The 25,214-nt window shown below is 33.1% G+C and overlaps 1 protein-coding gene across 1 annotated transcript in view; it reads left to right on the top strand.

Annotated features, from left to right (window-relative positions):
- LOC135125784 (metabotropic glutamate receptor 2-like) overlaps positions 1–25,214 on the top strand; it is a 1,169,526-nt gene that overhangs the window by 968,102 nt on the left and 176,210 nt on the right. Inside the window, exon 9 of the mRNA XM_064051468.1 lies at positions 20,293–20,437. Within this exon, the coding sequence (XP_063907538.1) occupies positions 20,293–20,437 (145 nt within the window). The remainder of the gene's footprint in view (positions 1–20,292; positions 20,438–25,214) is intronic.

The following is a 25,214-nucleotide window of genomic DNA, read 5'->3' as shown; positions in this document are numbered from 1 at the left end:
TATTTCCGCTTGGAAAAACCGCAAGAATTAGCTACGCGTGGTGGGGAAACTGTGGCGTTGTCGTTGCGATTTATTTCTGTTAATCAAAAGCTTCCCCCTTTTATTAACTACCAAACATAACCTAGCTTTCTTACCGCATGCTTTCACCCACCAACAACAAACCAAAATTGACGCATCACGACCCTCTAGCCACCAAATCAACTTCTACCAACCCTCTCAATAGAAAATTCCCTAGGAAAGCTACCGACTACCCAAAAAGAACTAAACGTGCACATGGTTGCCTATGTTTAACGATTTTCTTGATTGAATTTTTGTTAATTCAAGTTATTCAAATGCGATTTCGCCCGTTTTTTTTTACAGCGCGAAATTTTAATTCAAATCTGGTCACCACAATTTTGCTGGCTGTGAGTGGAACGATTTGGAACCACTTGGAGTTGAGTACTTATGAACGTAAAATTAATTCGGAAAAACAAAAGTATTTGTTATGTGTCGATGAATATCAATTTAAGTATTGAAATTAACTGGAGGTAGATTTGAAGAACTTAGAACTAGGTTTTGAATAAAACATAGCGTTAAGTGGCAATTTAACTGACTTAATTTGGATTAATGTTGAATTGCTCACAATAAATAAGTAACCCAAATAAATCAACACTGAAAAAACTCTTGACAGTCACTTCCGAAAGGGGGGGGGGGGGTTATATAAAAAACATTCAGCTTCTCGTTCTCATTGTCTTGCTTGGATTGTAAGGTACATTAATTTTTTTCTTAGTAATTTAATTTCTTCCTGTTATCGTTACTTTTTGATTTAGCTCCTAGAGTCTGTTCACTATACATTTATTAAATTTTTAAATCTGTGACATTCTGTTAGCGACTTATTTTCGTCTCCAATTCCGCACACAATAACAAATAACTCAAAATTATAGAACATTATGGTGTTGTTTTGATGCGTTAGTTAACAGAGATACAACCAGATAAATAACTTTTCTGTTTTGTCTGCAGGTAAGTAGTTATTGTTGTTTATCGATATTTTACTGCACTACTCGTACATTACTCATACCATCTAGTACGAAACGTTTTAATATAAAATTGACGTAGACGTATTGCATTATTAAAGTTCTGCAAAAGGTATTTTTTCTAGTCTCCATTGCTTCCGATTCAAACTTCGATATTAGCGTCGAGACTAGCACTGTTCGATGAAAGATTAAATCGATTCAGCACGATTCAAATCGAATGCTATCCACCGACTTAATCTGTTGAATGCCCCTGCTTAAAATTCCTTTTCTGGGGCTAATTCAATTCAACCTCAATTTGTGTTCGACTCAATAGACAATTGAAATGAAATCATTTTTATTGTCTACGGTAAAAGACCGTCCTCTTTTATGTATGGACAATGTGAGGCAATTTTCACGAAACACACATTTATAAATATTTTTCATTTCATGGTGTACGGTATTTACGAATATTGATTGCAAAAAATATTTGTAGCTCCCAAATAAAGACGTAAACTTCCGTTCTACTATTTAAATCTGCCGATAATTATCAATTAATCAAATTAAAATTCCTCGATTTTGTGGTCCAATAACTGGTTTCAAAAAATATATACGTCGTTAAGTCAGTCCTCCAAAACAAAAAGCGAGTTATATATAACCTACAAAAAGATCTACGAACAAGGTAAAAATTACAGAATTTCCACAAATTTATTAGATTACACGTGCCGCAAAAAAATTGTAAAACAAAACAAAACTTGGGAGACTGGAAGGCAATTTTTTTATTCAACAAGCTATCCAACTTGAAAAAAAATCTCATCCTTTCAAATAACAATACCAATTATAGTCCGAAACCATACGAGTGGGTATTATTCAGCACAAAATAAGAGAAATACCGATATTAAAATCATTTTATTATGGACTTTACCATCTTTCCGGAATAAAACACAAATCAGAACTTTATTGATCCAAATATAAGATTTTCAATGTGTTCTATTATACCCTCAAATATTTTGTGTTGCTCGTGATCTCTTGAGTATTATAAAAAATGTGGGATGTTATAGGTGTTGTTATCGTGGGTTTCAAAAAAACGACAGTAAATAATGGACAAATTGGTTTCTTACAAGAATTTCGTAGGCGAAACATGGACGTTATTATTAACGGAAGACAAAAACCTTAGTAAAATATATGAAAGACTGTGTGCACGGTGAAATACATCATGATCCCAATTACTGATTTAGTGGTTTTATATCGCAGCGCTGTAGGTGAAATCTAACTACTCCGGAATTCTAAAAACATAAAACGTATTAAAATTCTTCATTTGAAGAGTGCATATATTATATCTATATGGACCTGGAATCTTTAACTGACTTAAGTGATGTAAATGAGCCTTGCATTATTTTATTTCAAATTTAATAAATATTTTTACGTGATCGATCGATGCACACAAGAAATTCTTACTGATACTGGTGCAAACAAAAGACAGTTCATGTTATTAATGAAAAGCTAATATTGATGAATTCACAACTTGAAAAATTCTGCACCATCGACGACATATTCACTGTTCAAACTAGAACTGAGCGTCGTGAAAAATTTAATAACAATATTATACAAGTATGATAAGAACACCCAGACACGGTGAGTTATTACGTTGACAAAAGAGAAATTTAATGTTGTGATTCTTCGCATAATAAAGTATGTATATCTTCATTTGGTAACTACGTTATGAAATATTATATAATTCTAATGTTTTAAATATTAAGTTTTGAAAAACCAGTCAGTCAATTGAAAGGTAAAGTTACCAGCAAAATTCACAAAAAATAATTTACTTTCGTTATCACTATTATCAGAATGTCTATGGGAAGTAAACCAGTCTTTGGTAACTTTTTTAAAGGTTAATTATATTATTTATGATGTTTTTACACTTTCTTTTAATAATAATAATTTAATAACTAATACGTAAACTAATTTTAAAAATAGAAAAAATGAAACACAACCCGACTGGTTGATTTCATATTTTCTCGATGTGTTATTACACCTAGAGTACGAAAAATAGATATCCCGTTTCCGTCTGTCTAGCTGTCTGTTTGTCTGTCAGTCCACCGTCTGTGTCAATTTTTGCTAGACAGGTCATCTCCGAAACTACTTGCCGTATGATTATTACGACTATCATCTCCACCACCAATGGGATGACGTTATCTCCAAAATTTACAATAGTATTCGTGTTGAGTTTTTACCCGGGACGTCCTGACAACCTGCAAAACCCAATGCTTCAATGGATGTCTTAAAGTTATCGTAAGCATAGTAAAATTTTTAATCAAAATATACTTGTTTGTCGCCCTCAAAAAATTGATGATGTCATCTCAAAATTTTGTCGAATAAATCCTATCTAAAATGGGTCATCATCATTCCATTCATATTTTTAGAATAGCTGTTACCGGGAGACTCTAAAAGTTGAGGGGCCCCCGGGTCGTCATAAGAGTGTGGCGATCGAACTATATCAATTTCATTCTAGAACCCAGCAAAATTTCCCATAGATGGCGTTGTAGCACGAGCGGAGTTTGGGGCTCCTGGTTGTGGCTGATCCTCCACCACGAAGGTGATTCTACTCTATCGGCAAACTTGCCGTCCAGCACCCTCATGCGAGCGTCATGTCATCCAGACCGTTCCCTTAACTTTTATCGAAGGTCTGCTTCTTTTGTGCAGATGGCGCGATAAATCTCGCCAGCTCGACTAGGAACCGCACCCTCCGCTTTTGCCACGGTTTCTGTGTTATTTACCTCAGTTCCATTTCAATGTTTTTTGTATATGTTCTATAACTCCGATATTAAACTACAACCGGACAAGTGTTAACGTTTCAAAAAGAGCAATAAACAACATTTAAATTCACCATACACTCTCGTGAAATTTTAAACAGCAAAGAAGTCTTATTTATATTTATATGATGGAAACATTCATCGATAAAATATTTACATGGTCAAAAACTAGTAAAGCTTTATAAAAACAAAAACGATCTTGTGCTGACAAAAAAATTACGTGAAGTTAGGAACTGCAGAGCATGAAAATTTACGTTCAATTTAAATTATACAACAAAGAAAATTACTGAGGCTAAAGTTGTGAAATGGAGAAAAATTTACAAAGTTAAGTAAACTACATGAGTTTAATATTTGGCACACTTTATCAACGATTCAAACAAAAAATTTACATGATGTTAAATTATGCCATGATTCAAGTAATTGCTTACTTAAAACAATTAGCTTTTAGAGTTCATATCGTGGACTCTCCTCAGCTTATCCCAAACAATCACATGATAAATAAACACAAAATGCATCTCACGTGGCGAGAAATATGTCTAGATAATGTGATAATATCATAATAATTGCCTAAAGGGGAATTTTTAATCCCCCCGCCCCTCAGTCCACGATATTATAATGCTACCTCACTTTCCATGGTCGTTTTCCCAAAGTGGGACCACGTTAGGTTAATTTGACTGCCGTCAATGAACTATTAGCAATCTTGTGTGAGGAATTAAGAAGTGTTATAATGTAATGTAGTGTATAAGCATCCAGAAACCTTATTTATAACTTGATAAACAAAGGATTAGTCCTGAATAAGTGAATCTCATAAAATGTCCTAGCAAAAATCTGAACAATCTCAGGAATGCTAATTTGCGTTAGAACCAGTAACGATCAAAATCCTCACATGAACTGTGAATTTACAAACAATAAAACAGTGACGCGTCATGCATCTCTACCAAGTAAGCCAATTTCTACCAACTCTCTCACTAGATAATACCCGGAAATTTCCTAGGAGGGCTACCAACTACCAAAAAAGAAGTAAACTTTGGTTGCCTAGGTTTAACGTTTTCTTAATGAAAAATATTTTTTCAAATTAAAATTGTTCAAATGCGATTTCGCGCCGCTGTTTTTTTTTTCACCGTCAAATTTTAATTCAAATTTGGTCACCATAATCTTGCTTCATAAGTACATATATCTTATGCGAAATAAAATTTGCAATTCCGGTAATCATGGGAAAATTAACAATTACAGGGAGTACGTGAAAGCTTCTTTAATCAGTCCACAATTCCTTAGATTTGGGATAATGTTATATATGGAGAATAATTGCAGGGGACATTTTCCCTTTAGATAACTTCCGAGAAACAGTTTATACAGATTTCTTGAAGCTTTTCAGTTGATAAATCATAATAAGGTTTTAATTCTTAAGTTTTTCAAGTTGAATTTTAACACCAGAACAGTTAGTCCTGACTCTGTCTCTTCTGGTATACGACAAGGTTCACAATGTAGTCTAATTTGTTTCCCATTTTTTATAGACGATGTGGTTTTGCGGTTACAATATTCAAATTGTCTGCTTGTGCAGATCATTTGAAGCTGTTTAATATCATCCAATCTTTTAATGATGTATTGGAGTTAGAGTTGGATTTAAATATTTTGTTGAAATGGTCAGCTAGCAATTTTCTTAACATCAGAACGACTGTGACATTATTTTTCAGATTCTCTATACAGCAAACGAAGTAACATAGACATTTTAGTTTGGTGAAAGAATCCTTTAATATTTGTACTTACAATATTTTATTTTTCCTTTCAACAATAATAATTATCATTTTTCTTTATGGAAGTCCTCTACTCATAAATTTCTGATGTACAAGAACACAGCGTTTTTTGCTCATTTTCTGCAGGCGAAACTAACAAGGAATGTTTATTGTTGGTCAAACAACTGCTTTGTTCATGGAAGCACAGTCACAACATTTTTTCTAAAACAGAACAAAAATTTTTTTCTTGCGCGGTTTATTTCAGAAAATATTTAGACTTACATTACCGGAGAAAGCTTTTTCACTTAATAATAGTAATAATAAACTGTACATTGTTACATTCAACAGTCAAGTGAGTAAAAAGAGCGAAAATTTTCACGTAACTTAAAACTAAAAAATTAGGAGTATTATGAAGAGGAAACGGAATTGGTTCTTGATTTCTCTATAAATTTAAGTAAAGGAAAAACTCGGTTACTATTGATCAGTTTCCGAAATTATTCAGTCTACGGAAATTAGAATGACTTCGACAAGATATATGAGTCCAGCAAATTTAGTTGCCGTCATTGAAGATATTAATGTAAAATGTCTTCGTTTGCCTGAAACTTATTTAAACCGATATTTTACATTCAATGAATGTGATCACCACTGCCGTCGAAGTTACGAGAAAACACTTATCTAAAACAAATCACTGCCCACACACTTTCACAAAAAAGTTTCCACACGTGAAACTTCCCGTCTCTTAAATGACAACATAGTTTTCACAAAAAAACTTTCGCCCTGGCCTCGCCTCGGAAAGGTCGTCCACTCCAAGAACGAGGAAGTCTGGCGATAAAAACTTCGATCTAAATGCATTAACCACTAGCTCGAAAAATTTAACCCTGTTGACATTACTTTATTTCTTCTTCTCTAAAGAATCGGCTGCTAGATATTAGTGTAAGCAACAATAAAATTGCCGCAACCGATATACATTGTTCACGCTGCTTCGTTAATAAAAGAGTAATTAACCACAGAAATTAAATTCCATCATTTTCACAATAGCGCGCCCTTACAAATTCATGGTCTTCTGTTTTGGATGATTGGGCTTTGTTTTAAAAGCAAATCGTTTTGCCACTGAATATAATAAATGTCGCAGAAAATAACTATTTATCGTTCAGTTCGACCAGACGAAGGCACATTCCGCGGCTTGATTAAACGTTGGTTGTAAAATTGTTTATTAAAGTTTATGCAGCCTTTACAGCTGTCAATCAGGAAGTTTCATTCATTTTGTTTTGTTTGTAAATTAAATTAGCTTAGAATTATTCATCGCGCTGAATAGTTCATTCGAGTTTACAAACTTGGTTGAATCTCGTCTTTAAAGCGCAATCAAACCACTCGCGTACAATAGGGCCGGAAAATGGAAGAGACATTTTTCCGCTGTCAGCGTCCATAAAATTGTTGTGGAATTTACACTAATGCAATTTACATATAAATGCTGCTATGGATCAAAGGTTACTGCCACCAAATTTTTAATTAAAATTAATTTGTTACATAGCTTCATTAACATCCGTTTTTTAAACTATATTGTTGCCTCATACACTGATGGTAAATTTAACGTATATAAATTTTTATAAGAAATATAATTGACACATAATACATAATTAACGGAATTTACAGTGCTTAAACTTTGACAAACTATGATTTTAGATACTAGTTACATATTACTTTTTCTATATCTGAATATATTAATTCGCCTGCATTACAAAGTTCCCAGCGTTAAAACCTGGTATCACTTGAATTCGTGTTAACTCTAGCTTGAATAACAAGCAAAAGTAAATTGTTATGAAGTGCATGCATAACATCAAACAGCGCTTATCCTCCTGATTTAGACATTCAGGAGTAAATTCAAAAATAACGCTGAAATAAAATTAATTGAAATTTGATACAACTGTACACTCCATTTGTTAAATAAATGTAATCCTATTCGTTGGCTCTTAAGTAAAATATTTTAACAACAATTTAATGAGGGTACATTAATGTAATTCTATTCTTTACCTTTTAAGATAAACATTTTAATAACAGCCTAATGAAGATACATTTTTTACATTAACACCGATAAAATCAAATAGGTGTATAATTTTACTTTTGATGTATGACAAAATTCATTCTTGAAGGCTGCAAAATTCAGTTCCACGATCCATCTATAATACAGAGCATCTGTAAATGGCGAGGTTGGTAGTTCAGGAGAGGTCATGGTGGGTTGCATCGCTAGACTAACTGAACTATGTAGAAAAAAAATGGATTCTGTCCTTCCCACCGAGAAGGTTGGGAGTAGGGGAGCTAGAAGACCTCTACACTCAATATTCACAAAATATTACATTAATGATAATGACTTCTAAATGCACTAATTTAATAAGCTAATAGGTCGTGGCCCTAGTTGAAGGAGCAAAATGAACGACCGCGACTCACTGATCTTCCGGTAATTTTGATTAATTTATTATTTACATTCTTGCTACTGCTGATCAACGCTGGATAATTGATATTACGATGTACAACAATGGACATTACAATGTAGCTATTAATAACGCTCGTCGCCTCTTGGCCTGGGAGATGGTTCTATTACCCTATTTTTGTTCTGTTTACCAAGCAAGAAGAAATGAGCTTATCACGTGGTCGACGGTGTGTGGGGGGGGGGGGGGGGTTAATATCGAAGTTTCCACCCGCCATTCAAAATTTTGACATTTTCTATAAATACAATATAAAGTGTCAAAGTGCCACAAACTCTCGAACGAATTTTCCAATTTTCAAGTTTCAGAAAAATTCCGCTACATTTCTAAATTTTTCCCGCTATCGCCGCTACGCCGCTTCTTGGTCAAATTTCCGCCACCGGTAGCGGAATTCCGGTACGTCTGGCAACACCGTAACCAACACTACAAAGGGACACGTTGTAGCATGGCCTTCCCCACTCCTGCATCTAACGGAAAAAAATTTGACGGTTGACCGACGATCATTTGTGTTTACACTCTTCCACCACGCTCATCCGATGCTTTCACTCTCGCTCAGTTAGGAAACCCATTCACTTCTAAATTAATTAATTAATTAATTAATTAATTAATTAATTAATTAATTAATTAATTAATTAATTAATTAATTAATTAATGGTTTATTAACGGAAAACTCCAATTACATAAGAAAAGAAATATAAATAATTTCTAAATAACTTAACTTATAACTAAAAAACAAATACAAAATAGATAAAAAAAAAATTAATAAATACATAAACTGGTGAATATATTCCTTGATACAGATATTAGCATGCATAAAAAAAAAAAAACTTAATGTCGGTAATAAAAAGTAATTTTATTCTTGAATACCGCTTTGGAAGAACTAAATAAACACACTTCTTTGCGTTTGGTATAACCATGAGCAGCCTCCATAATTCTTCTTAAAGGATGATTAGCAGAGAAATTAGTTGTCGCAGGAGGAATCCTAAAAATAGATAGGTTACGTGTAGATCGACTGTCAACTGCCGGGAAAACGAAGGACAACTTAGCTAACAAATCTGGATTGTAAATATAGCCATTAATAATCCCATGAAGAACGCAAGCATCAGCAATCTGTCTTCGAACACTCAATCTTTGGATGTTAAATTTATTCATAATCCATTGGTAATCACCTTTATTGTGTCTATGGCCTAGCTTTTATTCTAAAGTGCGGAGAAACCTTTTTTGCACTTTTTCCAACAGTTGAGAATCAACATGGTAAATTGGAAGCCAAATGGAGGAACAATACTCTAGATGAGAGCGGACCAAAGAACAAAAAAGAGTCTTTAAGGCCACTGGAGAAAGATCCTTACAATTACGCCAAATGAGTCCCCATATTTGCAAAGATTTTTTGAAAATATACGAATAATGAGATTTGAAGGAAAGAGCAGAGTCAAATATTACCCCCAAATCTTTAATTTCTGAAATACGAGACACAGAATGATTATTTAATTGATAGTCAAACTCAATGAAAGATTTCGTATTATGAAATGAAATTAAGTAACACTTTTTTAAATTTAAAGGTAGCCAATTTTTATCACACCAATCAATTAAAGACACTAAATCAAGTTGAAGTTTTTCAGCATCCACAGTAAAACGTATGTTTTTAAAAAGTTTCAAATCATCAGCATAAAAAAGATAATTACAATGACGAAAACAACTAGTCAAATCATTGATGAATAATAGGAAAAGTATAGGACCACAGTGTGTACCTTGCGGTACACCAGAAGAAACATCAAAATGATCAGAAATGTATTTACCAATGCGGACCTGTTGTTTTCTGTCCGTAAGAAAAGAGGTTAGCCAACTAATTGTCAAATCTGTAAACCCTAATTTTCGCAATTTCAAAATTAATAATCTATGGTTAACACGATCGAACGCTTTGGCCAAGTCTGTATAAATAGAATCAACTTGAGATCGACAGCTGATAGATTCATTAAGAAAAGAATAATATTCTAATAAATTAGACATTGTCGATCTGTTGCTGCGAAAACCATGCTGTTTAGAAGAGATTATTAATGAAGATGTCCACTGCAGTTGAGAAGATACAATACTGTCTAGAAGTTTGGGAATTACTGATTGATTGCAGACTCCTCTACAGTCATCAATACGCTGTCGCTGTCCAGATTTAAAGACCGAAATAATGTAACTGTTCTTCCATGCATGAGGGAAAATACCCAAATTTAAAGAAGTTTTAAACAAAATAAACAGTGGCAGCGAAAGAGTATAGTTGCAATTCTTTAAAACGACGCTAGGAATTCCATCAGGTCCACTATTGCAAGACAGATACAAAGCCGAAATATGTTCAAAAACAATTGAAAGAGTAACGCTTAAACCATTATCATTCACCTACAAAGGCACTTCAAAATCGCATAAAAAATTTCTTGAATCATCTTTCACATAAACTGAAGAAAAATACTTCGCAAAAAGGTCAGCTATTTGTTTTCCTCCTTTAGCAACTTCTTGATTCAGACACATCTCATTAGGTATCATATCATTGTTTCTCTTGTCTCGAATGAACTTCCAAAAAAATTTTGGGTTGTTAGAAATACTCAAGTTAACTTTAGTAAGTATTGTAACAATACTTACGAAACAACTACCACCCGAACCTTTCTTCTAGAAAATTAATTTTGCTTGATTTTGAGTCGAAACTGGTCCGCATTAAAAAAGTCCTCGAATATTTTGATCTATGGACCGATTTGTTTTAACACCTAATCAAATCGTATTTAAAAGATCACACTAAACTCTAAAAGTAATTTTAAACGTTCTAAGCAACTTGTAACAATTTGAATGTTCGGATTATATTTCTCCATAGCCCGTGTATGCTTTACTTCTGGCACACCGTTTGTTTTCTATTGGGGGCTTCTTGCACTCTTGACTATAACGGGTAGAAGCTAATCCTTGCCTCTCTTACTATTGCTTCATCGTACCAGCTAACTATCCTATGACCATTTTGCTGAGACGGAGTGTGACTTGGATCAGCTGAGGACCCAGTTTTTAAACTAATGAAAAAAGGTAGCTGACGTGAACAACAAGGACTATGTGTTCGCTTCACCATATATTAAATTACATAAAACTCGGCTAAGATTATACTACTTTACGGAGATAAAACTTACCAACCCCAGTTCCCTAAATTTTAAGACACCAGATTATAGAGAATTGATATGGTGATGTACCTGGGAGCCGATGCTCCTGACTTTCCCGCTTTTCGGTTATATGAAGCCTCCAAAGAGAAGACTACCGTTAAGAATCTTTTTACTACCCCCTCGAGTCCAACACGAATGTAGGTTGACATGATGGGGTCTGGAGCCCGACTTGAGGCTCCAGACTTTGTCTACCAAGGGGGTACCTCGAACAAGTAGGTAGTGGCAACCCTTCACCGGAGCCTCCTAGCTTTGAGTGCTGTGGGTCACTCATATGCATGCATCAGTTTCCGTACGATAGATAAATTCGTAAGGTAGATGCTGGTACTAAATCCTTTCGAGATTTATTAAACCTCGCAGTCCGTAAGGCTAACTTGAAACCGTCATCCAAGTTCTTCACTTGTCAAGTTTGGAGACTCGGAGCTTAAGACACCGTCGGCATCGCCCTGATAACCAATAACGAGTCTGTGTCATTTTACAACTGGTTTGGTTCATTCAAAAAAGGTTTTGTGACGCGATTAGCGACGGAGCTGGCGTAGTAACCTGTTTTCCGCTTTTCCCGACAAGGCATTTCTTGTATCGGCCGAGATATAAATATCTTTCCGTCTTCACAGCTGTCTGATTTCCACACACCTCTTACCGCCCCGGGACCTATCAACAGCCATAGTACCAATTACAGCAGAAGTACCTAGCACCGAGTTTTGCAGCCCTTTTACAGGAAACTGAAATCTTTGACCGGCCTCCGCCAGAGCTCCCATTAGTGAAAACATCCTATACCACGTGAAGTATATTCTGCCAGTAGCTGTTCTACCGGATATGATCACTTTGCTCCTTTTACACCCCCTATAGAAACATCACGCTTACCAATCCCAATTTCTGAATGAACCAGGCCAAAGGGAAAGAACAATGTGTAACGTGATGTAAATTTGATGAAATGCAAGAATGATGATTCAGTTCAAAATCGAAACATTTGCCAACTGGTAACCTCCGCATTCAAAGACAAATAAATACAATCGAGATGGTTGTCGTCCAGTTAAATTTTGTCTTCATTCAGAAATAGAGGTAGTAAATACAATTAAGGGAGCCAAAAACCTTACAAGCAATAAACAGTACACCACCCTAGTTTAGACATTCATTTAGAGTACCACACAACATCTAATACTCAATATTTTATTATGAATCCATCATCAAAATACTTTAACTTAAGTAAAGCTAATTTTCTAGTATTTTATTACTTACTATCTTCCATAGACTGGTCTTTCATGGAAGGTGTATCAGATGTGGAAGAAGCTTGCACAAATTTTTATCAAGTTTTATTTTCAAATATGTCATTTGAGAGTGGATGACGACAGCAGAAGGGTCGGAGATCTGTGTAAAATTTTCAGCGATGTAAAGTTTTGAATATATGAATTTTGTCTTTTTTGTATTTTGGTCTGGAACTTAACTTTGCGAGTAGTTTTTCAGTACCTTCCCGGTACCCCAAAGGGAATCGGGTTTGTTGACATACCTGCTAAAGTGCAAGGTCGGATTTGAAAATATTTGAGAAATGATTAAGTACTCGTTCAAAAAGATATTTATTCTTTCATTAGTTTCTGAACCCCTCCCATGTATTTGTCAGTAAGAAGCCTGGTCAGGGCGGAGAAATCGGCAGGGGATTATCCCTTTTATTACAATAGCAATAGCTGATGGCAGGTACAGACTTTCAAATTCGCCTCTTCCTCGTAGAATTTAAACACAATTTTATGTTAAATATTTTGCAGTTTAATTTTCTTTATCATGTTAGACACTCGTTTTTTACCAAATTTTCTTTTTTTGTTTATACATGGTTCAGCCATATAAACTTAGTTTGTTATTACTACTTATATTTTCTCACATTACAGTTTCAAATAATCTGTTAAACTGTATGTATTATTTGAACACCAACAATTTAAAAAGACGTAATGCAGAAAAACAATGATTTTAAAAGTCACACTAATTAGTGTCATTTATCTTTCCTGTGCGGATTTTATTTATTACCGTATAACAACTTTACGTTTTACATTGCATCGCTTATTGCATAAACCCAATATTGTTCAAAATGAAATATGTTTTGTGAAACTCGGCTCGTAGTACCAATGTTTTTTGCAATCCAGTTGATAAGACCATGATTGTATGGTTTTGATGAGTACCGAATTGTACTTTGATATTGCTCGAAGGACCTTTGTTTTGTTGTGTGCGAAATAATAGATAGCGTTCTTTTTCGATGTTTAAATACAGGACGGTTACAGAAGTACTGAATTTACATTTGTATTTACAATATCAGGTAAAGATACCCAAAAGGGTCAGTGGCCGCTTCCGTAAATGGAACAAAATACATATCCACATTATAAAAAAATACAAAGTTAATGAAATTCGGGATTAGTTAGTATAATTGCCTAGATAAATACACCCCTAGGAAATATTTTAACAATAATAAATTTAGTACATATTTACCTGAATTTTCGCAAAAGCCGTTGTTAGGCATTCCCTGAAGTCATTGTAGTTATCAGTTACTAATGCCATCTTCTTTGGGTTTTCAGGTAAAAATAAAAAATAAGCCAATCGAAAATGTAAAGGAAAATTCTGAAAGTATTGTGGCATTAGAGGAACAAAATTTTGTATAAATGGACGGAACAGCATTACGAACCTATTATTTGTGATTTGTCAGTGTAAAGTTACATACTTAGTTAGACAAACATTGTAGTGATTAGTGTTTACTATTTAGTTACTGTAGTATTTAGGTTAATTTAATAATTTTTAGAATAGTAAGGCCCGAATTCTGTAACTTAACCTTTTAATAAGGGATCCGTTTGTTAAAGGCTTTATCGTAAAGGAAATGTGAAAGTGAATCCTTGTGCGTCAGTTCGACTTTATGTAAAGGAACGAACGGATGTTTTTACTACGATAGTATACGCTTTTAGAAAAGGAACGCTTGCGTCTATCATTGTGTCAAGAGAGACGGAATCAAATTTTCATAATATCGGCTACTGTGATATCGGTATGGTTGGTGCGACGGGCTAGGGAGATTTTTAAACTTAAATTTTGTTAATTTATGAGATATGAAATTCTTGTCGTGGTCTTTGTGCTTGACATATAGTAAAAGTATTACAGTGGACACCGCTTAATGTGATCACTTTGGGACTCAGACAAATTGATCACATTAACCGACTGATAACAATAAGCGAAAACACCATCAGAGACAGTAAAACTTGAGACAAAGCAAAATCATGAACAAGACAGTGTTTATTATGCTGGTAGATGAAGGTCCATAAACATTATAATTTATTTTGAATTTTGGTTGTCATTCTGAGAAAGGAACTCTTCATTTCCTTTGATTATTTTAGAAGTTTGTTAAGAAAGGGCTGAGCACTTTTTTTTTCTCTCTGATAAGATGAGATGTCGTCGTTCTGACGTGCTCATTTTTACATAAGTACTACTCAAATTTAAAATAGAAAAAATGCGTTCATTCAAAAGACGAAAACACACTGATTACTAAAGTCTGTCACTGATTGTGGCTGTATAAAGTAAAGTAAGTACTATAAGCGAATGTACATTTTGGGAGCAATGAGTGTTTAATTAAAATACAATGCTAGTTTCAGTCGTCTCGCTTCTCCAAAAAAGCAATTCCCGCGGGTATAAGAATTGCGAGATTGATCACAATAAGTGAAATATTGATCACAATAAACGGAAAAACTGTAATGCATTGGTATTGCGTGGGTCCGTTCCAAGCTCCATATCTCTGGTTCCAAGCCATTTTGATCACACTAAGCGGTTGATAACATTAACCGTGATCATATTAAGCGGCGTCTACTGTATTTATTTGCTCGTATGTTGGTTCGTGATGTTGGTAACACATTAAAAACTTAAAAAAAAATAATAAACACTTTATGAAATCATGTACATTTTTGGAGATATCAGCACTGGCCCCTTATGTACCAACACACTGGAGTGGCAACTGCTCAGGGGAGTCTGGCCTTTAATGGATTTTTTGGTCTTTTTTATAAGTAAAGACTCCTCCAAAGGAATTGTTTTTGCAAAGTTGTTTATTAGAGTTACCAGTCTATTTGGAGCATCGTAAAAGTATTTGAATTTCCACCAAATTGGGCTTAATTAACTTTAATATGACGATTTTTAGTGGTTTTTGCTAATCTTAACAAATTAAAACGACTAATTACTTTGATCACCTTGATATTTTTCAGGAGTTATAGTTTTCGCTGAAAATGGACTCTCGTTTTAGGCATTTTATTTTTTATTTAAAAAATTCATACGTTTTTTTTGAAAATGCAACATAGTGACTTAAACATTTTTATGTCACGAGCATGTATATGTATCGCACTGCTCTTAAAATTTTTTTCTGAAAAATTTCAGTTTCACAAATCCGGCCCTGTGCACTTTCACAATGGGTAATGATTAAGGGTGCTGTAAACTGCCCACAAACTTAAACACGGAACCGGTTCATAAAATTCATATATTTTAAAAAAAAATCAGAACGTTTTGGTGGTGAACCAAAATTCAAAATATTAAAAAAAGGCAACAGAAGCCTGAGAAAATACTATACAGCGCCGATGTTTTTGTTATAAATTAATAGTAAGCATACATAGACAACACCGTCATGTATTTTATTTTAAATTTTAAATTAGAAATAGACGTTAATTTTGTCGAAGGCATTGTGTCAACAGAAAGATGTAAAAGTATTTCAAAAGAATATTGTTTATAAATAACATAGTATTAATAATAAGTGAGCTACCATTCTGCATTTAAGTTGATGCTTATGCAATTTTTTATGTGGCGAAATATGTATTATTGTATACTTAAATTCTGAGTATTAAAAAATTCAGTTCTAAAATATATTAAGCTTTTTTAAAAAAACAGGAAAAGTTATCTAGTTCTACACTATTTCAAATAATTAGAAAGCACTTGAAGCATTTTCAGTACTGCAAGTATTTGTAAGTACTTGACGTATACCTCCAGTACTTCAAGTACATCTGAAAAGTACTTGATACTTGAAATACTCTTGCTGAAAGTAAGTACTTGGTACTTTACTTGAACCCTATTTCAAGTAGTATTTTGTACTTGGTACTTCAAGTACTTTTTTAGAGTTCTTTGAACAGCTCTGATACCACTGAATCTATCGCGCAAGCCTATAAAATGTTTGGGTTTATCTATCAGAGTTGTTCCGGTTTTACAAATACCCAAATATTGCTGTCCCTGTAGTACGTATTCTCTAATACGCTCCGGGTTAGAGTATGCAGCTATAATATGGTACCCGATTTATTCCATATATAGGAATTTATTAGAGTCCTTACAGCGAAAATTTTTAAAATACGTGTCATTTATGATAATTGATGGTATCTATCCTGCTCGAGGATCTGACCATAATTCCTTACTGAATAGATTTAATTGTAACCTACTTAGCACTAGACGAATCATCTTTTGTGTTAAGTTCCTTTATAATATTATCAATAACAAAATAAACTGTCCGTATCTATTAGGTAAAGTTATGTTTTCTTATTTCCTGTAATTGGGTGCTTACCCGTTGGGAGTAAATACATATTATTATCATTTAAGTAATTCGCAGTGCTATGGATCACCACCTTCCCTTCCTATGCTTTGTATTCAGTAACCACGTTAAATTTGAGCAAAGAAATAATAGTGAGGCTTTCCCCGTACCTTCTTATGTGAGAATAATTTTTCTGCAAATGAATTGTAACATTCTCACTGTTGATTTCAACGTCTACCATGACATAGGTGGTGAACTATTCGTATAGAATAGGATCATTGTGATTCGCAAAACTGACCCTAAATTGTTGCAACCCATTCATTCTATCGAACCATACCAGGTGTCTGGAAAATGGTCAATTAACTCTTCAGTACGATATGCACGAGGGTTTTCGGATCCCAGAAAAATAATAAAAAATTCTTTTTGCCGTACCAACTGGATTTTCTGATTTTAATCTAGTTTTTTGAATGTTAGCGTTGACGTTTATCCCTCAAATGAATTTTTCATCCCTTGAATATCACACGAGGAATTAATAAAATATTGATCCGTTTCTTTATTAATAAATTAAAAAATACGAATATAAATCACTCAATAACTTTTTTAACATGTTTGGAATGGGAACAAGAAGAAATATTTACTATGCAATTATAAAAGGGACCAAATTTAGAACGATTCCGAGCTGGCATCTTCATCACTTTCTGCCATTTTCGCACAAAATATAAATTTAAGTTGCACGGAAAAGCGTTTCCCACAATCTTGCATTTACTGTGGGATGCTTTTTTACCCGATAACGCTCATTATAACTCGCCAATCAATCAATCAATCAATCAATTTATTGTGCTTAAATGTACTCATATTATACACTCGTCAAAATATAAAGAGATAACCGAAATGTCATTTACGATGTTTATGATAATAATAAAATCAAGAAATCATCACATCATAGTCATTAGGGCAATTAGGCTTTGTTAATCAGCAAGTTTTTTACAACCTTCTTAAAACTAACTGTATCTAACTTTCTAATCGATTCAGGAAGTTTGTTGAAAAATTTGATACCTAAGTATTCAGTACTGTTCTGTAACGACTTTACACGTATGCTTTTCAGACATATGTTGTCCTTATGTCGTGTGTCGTATTCATGGATTCTTTATGTTTGCAGTATGTGCTTATATTTAATCTAATAATGATCAAACTATTAAAATGAATACGCAGGACATCGTAAGAATCCTAATTTTTGAAAAATACTCGTACACTTGCAATCATCTCTGTAGCCAAGACTACCCACAACTCGGACTGCTCACCTTTGTAATCTAATATGTTAGTCATCATGCTTGAGTGACCCCATGCTAAGATACCATAACTTATATGTGTATGGCATAAATGCAAAATAAGCTACTTTTAACGTCTCTATCGGAAGCTTTCTACTTAAATTTCTAAAAGCAAAGCTTCCTGTACTAATCTTCTTAGATAGGTTCTCACCGTGTGTATGAAACTTCATTTTTGAGTCTAGTGTTATCCCTAAAAAATTTGTTTCTTTGACTATGTCCATGGCTAGTGGATCGGTATTCTTTAGAGTGAATGCAACTTTAACCGTTTTATTTTTGTTTAGGATTAGTTTATTTGTTGTAAAGCAATGAGCTGCCTTGAATTATGTTTCCTCATTGCAATTTAGGGTCTCCGCGAATGTAGCCTTATTAGTTAATAACTTCGTGTCATCCGCAAATGTACAGTTTTTGTGTTTAGAAAGAAGGAAAAATCGTTAGTGTAAATGAAAAATAATAATGACCCCAGGACTGACCTTTGGGGCACTCCTAGTACCACTGGTAGCTTTTCCGATTCACCATTATTAGTGACTGAAACCTATCTGCCGCGTTTTAGGCAATCTCCAATAAAACTTGTGAGGTCAAGAATGGCTTTGGTTATAGCTCGACCTCTTCGGAAGCCATACTACTCTTTTGGAGAGAACATTACCATCTTCAAGGAAGTTACTTAATTGGTCGTATAGTATACTTTCTAGGATCTTAGAGAAAACTGGTAGAAGGCAGATGGGTCTCTAGTTAGTAGGGTCGTTTCTATTACATTTTTTATGCACTAGTATCACTGCAGCGATTTTGAGACAGTTTGGGAATGTTGTGGTCCTTATGCCTTCATTTATTAGTCTAGTCATGGGTGGAATTATGGTGTCTTTGATAGCTTTAATAATATTAACGCTTATGTTATAGCAAACTTTTGATATGATATTCTTTACTTTGCTGATAGTATCTCGAACAGCCTCACTAGAGACTTCTGAGAACTTAAAATATTTAAAATTATTACCGTGCCTGTTGCAGTTCTTAATAATTAAGTCAATGGGATCTTGACTTGATTTAGGAAGTGTTTTTATTTTACAGTTTGCCGCACTGCCTATCAATGAATTTTTATTTCGGTTACTATTTATTACTTCCCAGATTGCTTTACTTTTCGTTATTTGATTTATCTATAAAACTCTTGGTATAGTTCACTTTTTTTATTTTTATTATTTAATGATAAAAGTGTCGATAGTTATTTCTTGCCTTTCTAGTCACGTCCGTTTGAACAGTTTTATGAAACTCGTCAAGAAATGATAATTCTTCCTGTATTTTTCGCAATTCGTCCTCGAATCACTTAATATCCATCTTGCTACAGCTGGTTTGTTCCTTTATAAACAATGTAAACTTAGTATTAACAGCAAGGGTTTTATCGTCAACAACAACATAGAAAATTTGGGGTGAGGTTAATTAGTTGTCGCAGAGTGTATGATAATGAATGTGTTATTTAGTTGTTAAATCTAGCAAAGGAACCAATCTTTCAAACTTTAAAATTATTATGCCTTCACCAAAATGTGAGAAGATTTTTTTTTACTATTCTTTTCAGATTCACCAGTTGATTGTTAAGAGCGTGGCGAAAAGTTAATCCGTCATTTTCCAGACACCATATCTAATTTGGATTAACATCGCATTTAATTTTACAAAAAGTTTCATAATTGCTTAGAGCACTAAAAGCTGTGAATGTCAAATTAGCTAGTAAGCTTAAAATTGAGTTTTTTTCTCTGTTTATAATAAGAAATTCGTATCACAACAGCTTGTGGCGTTGCAAGGATTACTTTAAAAAAATAATTTAAATTTTTCCGTACTTTTTAACAAACCTGACGTCATAAACATCCGAATAAAAACAACCCCGTCCGTTGTAAATTAATTTAGCTAAATTTTTCCAAACTGGAAAATTCAAACTTTACTCTCCATTAAAGCCACATTTATGACTACAACGTGCTGAATCAATATCAGCGTGGGTGTCATCCTTCTTTCTCAATAATTTCAGTAACAACATTATCGAAAACGTCAACACCGTAACATCGTCAATAAGTAAAGTTATAATTCCGCTAAAAACCCTGCGAAGCCGCACATTATTAGATTGTCACAGCTCCCTCACTCGGATTGGTCGTAATCAAGTTTTTACTATCCATCTTACGTATTATATCTAAATTTCTAACACAATTTGGCGTTACAGCCGTTCGATACCGTTCACTTCGTCTCATAAATCGGTTTTCTTTATGTTACAGGCTTTTGAAGAACTGGAGGACCTTTTAGCTGCTCACAACATATGTATCGCTGTAAAGGAAAAACTAGTAAAGGATTCTGGAGTGGCGGATGAGTCGGCATATGACAATATCGTGCAGAAACTTCTAACGAAACCAAGAGCCAGAGGTAAGTCGTGCTTTATCCCTAACACATAAAACGTCGACGTTTCCTTCCGGACGTCGTCTTTCAGGTGTTCTGGGGCACTTAAGTGCCGGAAGTTTATGATGGCCGTAATAATTTTCGCCGCCACCAACTCGGTTTGCTACAAAGTAAAAACTTCACCAACTCTTACAAGATCGAGTTAACTTGGATTTGTGTTTTGTTGTTTACAAGGATTATATCAAATCGCTGTTTACCAGTCACTGGTCGATATGTGATACTTTTAAACCTGCAAGAGACACGTGTTGTTCTGCTAAACGGATGTGAGCGTGGGTTATACGTGAATCCATTTCATGTGTCATTTTTTTTTTACTTTTTCTGAAGCATCTCAACAACAGATAAGAGGATTTTTGTACTTTCCTGATGAGAGTGATGAGATCTCAGTTTTAAATAATGAAAAATGCATTGAATGATCCTTTTAGGCATTTACTGAAACAGTTGTTGATATACTGTAGGGAAACCAAAAATACCACGAATGAAAATAAACACATACCTGTGGTAAACCACTACGGAAGCAGCATAAAACGCAAACAGGAACAAAACCTCTGAACAACTGTTTTCCCATGTTTTAGTACGGAACTTCCAGAAATTATTAATGATGTTTTAATTACTGATGAATTGTTTTGTGAGAATAGTCACACTAAAGAATAAGTTGAAAATGGTCTAGTGACTGAGTACCGAAGTTTTGATACTTAAAATTGTTTGAAATTATTTGCTATAATAATATTCTATATCTTCCAGTACATAAAATTTAAGTAATCCTTCGCTGTGGTAAAATTCCTGAAAAATAATATTATGTTAAATTAAAATTTTAGTAATATCCGAGTACGGTATGAAAAAAATACGTAAGTTATTTACAGAGATTTTTTTCTCTTTTAAAACACAAACAATGCTTTAATTAATTTGCCTGATTTTCAAAGGATATATTTACTATAAAAAAAGAATTGGCCTAGAACTTTGCTGCTATTAATATAATTTGTTTTTTGTGCTTGTTATTTCAAGTGCCGTACTGACATGACAGCTTTAATTAAATTTAAATTACAAATTATATTTATATTTCTAGATTTATTTAGTTATTTTTTGGTTTAAAATAAAAAATTAAATCTGTATAGAACGGTTTTTTCCAAGTATGTAATTACTGAGTCAAGTTTAACTAAACTTATCTCTCGCATCTTATGTTTCAAAAACTACTAATGGTAAACTGCATTTATGATTATATACTCTCAAACAAGCTAGATCAGTAACGTGAATAATAAAAGACAAAGGACCTAGCGCAGATCCTTGGATGTTACTGACGAACTTCATATTGATATTGAATTGTAAAGGTTTTTCAGAACATTTTAAAATAGAAATACTAATAAGACTCCTTAATTCTTATTCTGAGACCGCCTTTATCGTCTTTTCTGAAAATAAGAAGCACTTTTGAGGTTTTAAATACCTACGTAAATATCACAAGACTACGAATGGATTCAGAGGAGGAAATTGGCGATTACTGTCCTAATATCATTAGAAGTAATTTCATTTTCTGGAAGTGGCTTTTATAAATTTGATGAGATATTAATAAAAAAAAAATTAAAATCGTCTGCACGAAACGACGATCTTGATAGTATGTTTTCCTGAATGCAGTTCGATCCATTTTGGTAATCTTTTTTTTTTAATGCCCTTAATAACAAACATACAGTAGGTAATAGTCACGCATGCATTTATCTTCAATATGAAACAATAATTGCATTGTACATCCAATACTTACTATATGATGACTGATCATTTTCTTTATTGATAGATTGATAGAAATCAAAAAGTCCATTCAATATTGAAACCTTACCTTTTAACAATAGACAAACAAATATTTTCACTGAAAGGACGTAATTTAAAAGACTCATTTAAAGTTAAAAGCAAATATAAATAGTTCTTTATGTAATAAGTATGCATAGTACAATATTTTGGAAATATTTGTAATAATAAGTAACGGAATTTTAAAATAGGCATTCAGACTAATTAAAAGGTCATGTATATTTTAAATATTATTAAAGTTAAGAATTAAATTTAGTAATAAAAATATTGAATCTCATTTTTATTTTATTGAATTGAGATTTTTATCATCGTTTCACGTTGATTTAAGAGAGCTCTGACAATTGCAACCTTAACAAAGTTTATTTTAAATATTGTTGTCATGGAAGAGAAAATATTATCTCTTGCACCCCATTGGATATTTAGGCAATTATTACAAATTTACTGCTCGAAAAGTAAAAATAATATATGATTTTCAAGATAAAAAGGGTTAGTAACAAAAAGAATCCAAAAGAACTGTGTGAATGTTTGTCGTGTTCATTTTCCCAAAGAACCGGAGATATTTACATTTCTATGTTGTGGTTACGCGACTTATTGTTTAAATCTGCTTTCTTTATAAGTGGTGATCCGGATATCAGCAAATTAGCAAACTGAAGAACTTCTAAAGAAAAATTGTTTAAAGGTTATTTCGATAGAATAGTGGCATGTTAATTATTAACATGCAACTATTTTTTGTTTAATTAAGAATGCTTTAATTGTGTTTGGTACTTGCAAAATTCCACAAATTAACAATACTGTTAGAACCGTTATCATGCAATAAAATTTTTCGAAAAAGTCTAGTTATTTTTATCTTTTGGTAACGTTGGCATCTAGTTTGCATGGGTTTTTATTAATTTTTTTATTTACATTTTTTGCAGTTTTTCTCGTTTTTAATTTTAGGACTTTTAAATAATTCGATTCTATAAACTCTGAATTTTTCGATTTTTCAATTAATCGATGTTTTTATTTTCCCATTTCTTGACTTTCATGTATTTAGAATTTTCAGTTTTTCAATTCTTAAGTTTTTCGATTTTCCAAGTTGTTGATTTTCAGTTTTTCTATTTTTAAAGATTTCGATTTTTCCACGTCACTTTTTTTCAATTTTTTAAAATCTCAGTTTTTAGATATTTGAATTTTAGGGCTTCTCAATTTTTCTTTCATTTTTCAATTTTTCGTAATTTCAGTTTTGGGATTTTTAAGATTATTTATTATTCAATCTTTCGATTTCTCAATTTTTGGATGTCTCAATTTAACGTTTTTTCATTTTTCTCGTTAATTTTACGCTTTTTAAATATTTCGATTTTTCAATTTTCAGTTTTTGGCTTTTCTAAATTCTCAAGTTTTCGATTTTTCATTAAATCGATGTTTTGATTTTCCCATTTCTTGACTTCCTTTTTCTAGTTCTTCAATTCTTCAATTTTTTTATTTTTCAGGTTTTTGATTTTTCAATTTTTTCTATTTTTTAAGGATTCAATTTTTCGACTTTACTTTTTTGAGTTTTTTCGAAATTTCAGTTTTAGCATTTTTCAGTTTATTTATTATTCAATTTTTCAATTTTATAATGTCTCAATTTCTCAATTTCACGATTTTTAATTTTTCGATTTCTCAATTTTCTGATGTTTTAATTTTAGGTTTTTCCAATTTTTCAAATTTGACTTTGATAAACTTTTCATTTCTTCAATTCTTCAATTTTTCATTTTTACTTCCCGAGCGTAAGCAAAGGAAGTATTGTAATCGAGTCCGTCGGCCGACTCTCTACTTTTACGTTTTCTCGATCTTTCATGACCCCTAGAAGACGAAGAAATAGGTCTCCCATTTCCGTGTGTCTGTCCGTCTGTCCGTCCGTCTGTCCATCCGTCCGTCGGTCCGTCTGCCCCCGGATTTTTATTAGACAGATAATCTCCGAAAGTACTCGACCGATTGTTGTGAAATTTTGTACTTATATTAAGAATATCATGTAGATGGTAAAACGCTAACCAAAATTTGTCTAATCATCCCCACCACTAATGCGATGACGTCACTTCAAAATTGTACATAGTAAATGGGTTTTCAATTGTATAAAATAACATAGTTCTACACATGTAGTTTACAACTCCGAATCGACTTTTCACCCGAAACGTCCAGATTTTTGGAAAAAAAATCAAAATTATAAAACAACATTTTGAAATTTAATTTTTAATCTGCTAACCAGAATGCTTTGAAATGTTGCAGATGTTTTAAGGCTATAAAGAGCATCATAAATCTTTAGTCAAAAAATATTTGCTTACCCCCTCCAAAAACTTGATGACGTCAGCTCAAAAGTTTGTGGAATAAATCATATCTAAAATGTACAAAATATGATGAGTCTGTACTTGTGATCTATCACTCCATTCATATTTTTTGGATTTGCATATACAGGGTGACTCAAAAAAATTAATGAATGCGTAAATATATTTTATTGATTTAATCAGGAACTACAAAACCGAATGCTCTGAAATCTTGCAGATGTTTTAAGGTCATAAAGAGCATAATAAATGTTTAGTCAAAATATATTTGCTTATCCCCTCCAAAAACTTGATGACGTCAGCTCGAAAGTTTGCCGAATAAATCATATCTAAAATGTACAAAATATGATGAGCCTGTACTTGTCATTTATCACTCCATTCATATTTTTTGGATTTGCATATACAGAGTGACTCAAAAAAATTAATGAATGCGTAAATATATTTTATTGATTTAATCAGGAACTACAAAACGGAATGCTCTGACATCTTGCAGATGTTTGAAAGTTATAAAGAGCATAATAAATGTTTAGTCAAAATATATTTGCTTATCCCCTCCAAAAACTTGATGACGTCAGCTCGAAAATTTGCCGAATAAATCATATCTAAAATGTACAAAATATGATCAGTCTGTACTTGTGATCTATCACTCC

This window comes from Zophobas morio, unplaced genomic scaffold (genome assembly GCF_036711695.1).
Source record: "Zophobas morio isolate AGI-343-1 ecotype UQ-CSIRO unplaced genomic scaffold, CSIRO_AGI_Zmor_V1 ptg000009l, whole genome shotgun sequence".
In the NCBI taxonomy this organism is placed as follows: domain Eukaryota; kingdom Metazoa; phylum Arthropoda; class Insecta; order Coleoptera; family Tenebrionidae; genus Zophobas; species Zophobas morio.
Note: the sequence above shows the minus strand (reverse complement) of the source record. Positions and strands in the feature narration are given on the sequence as shown.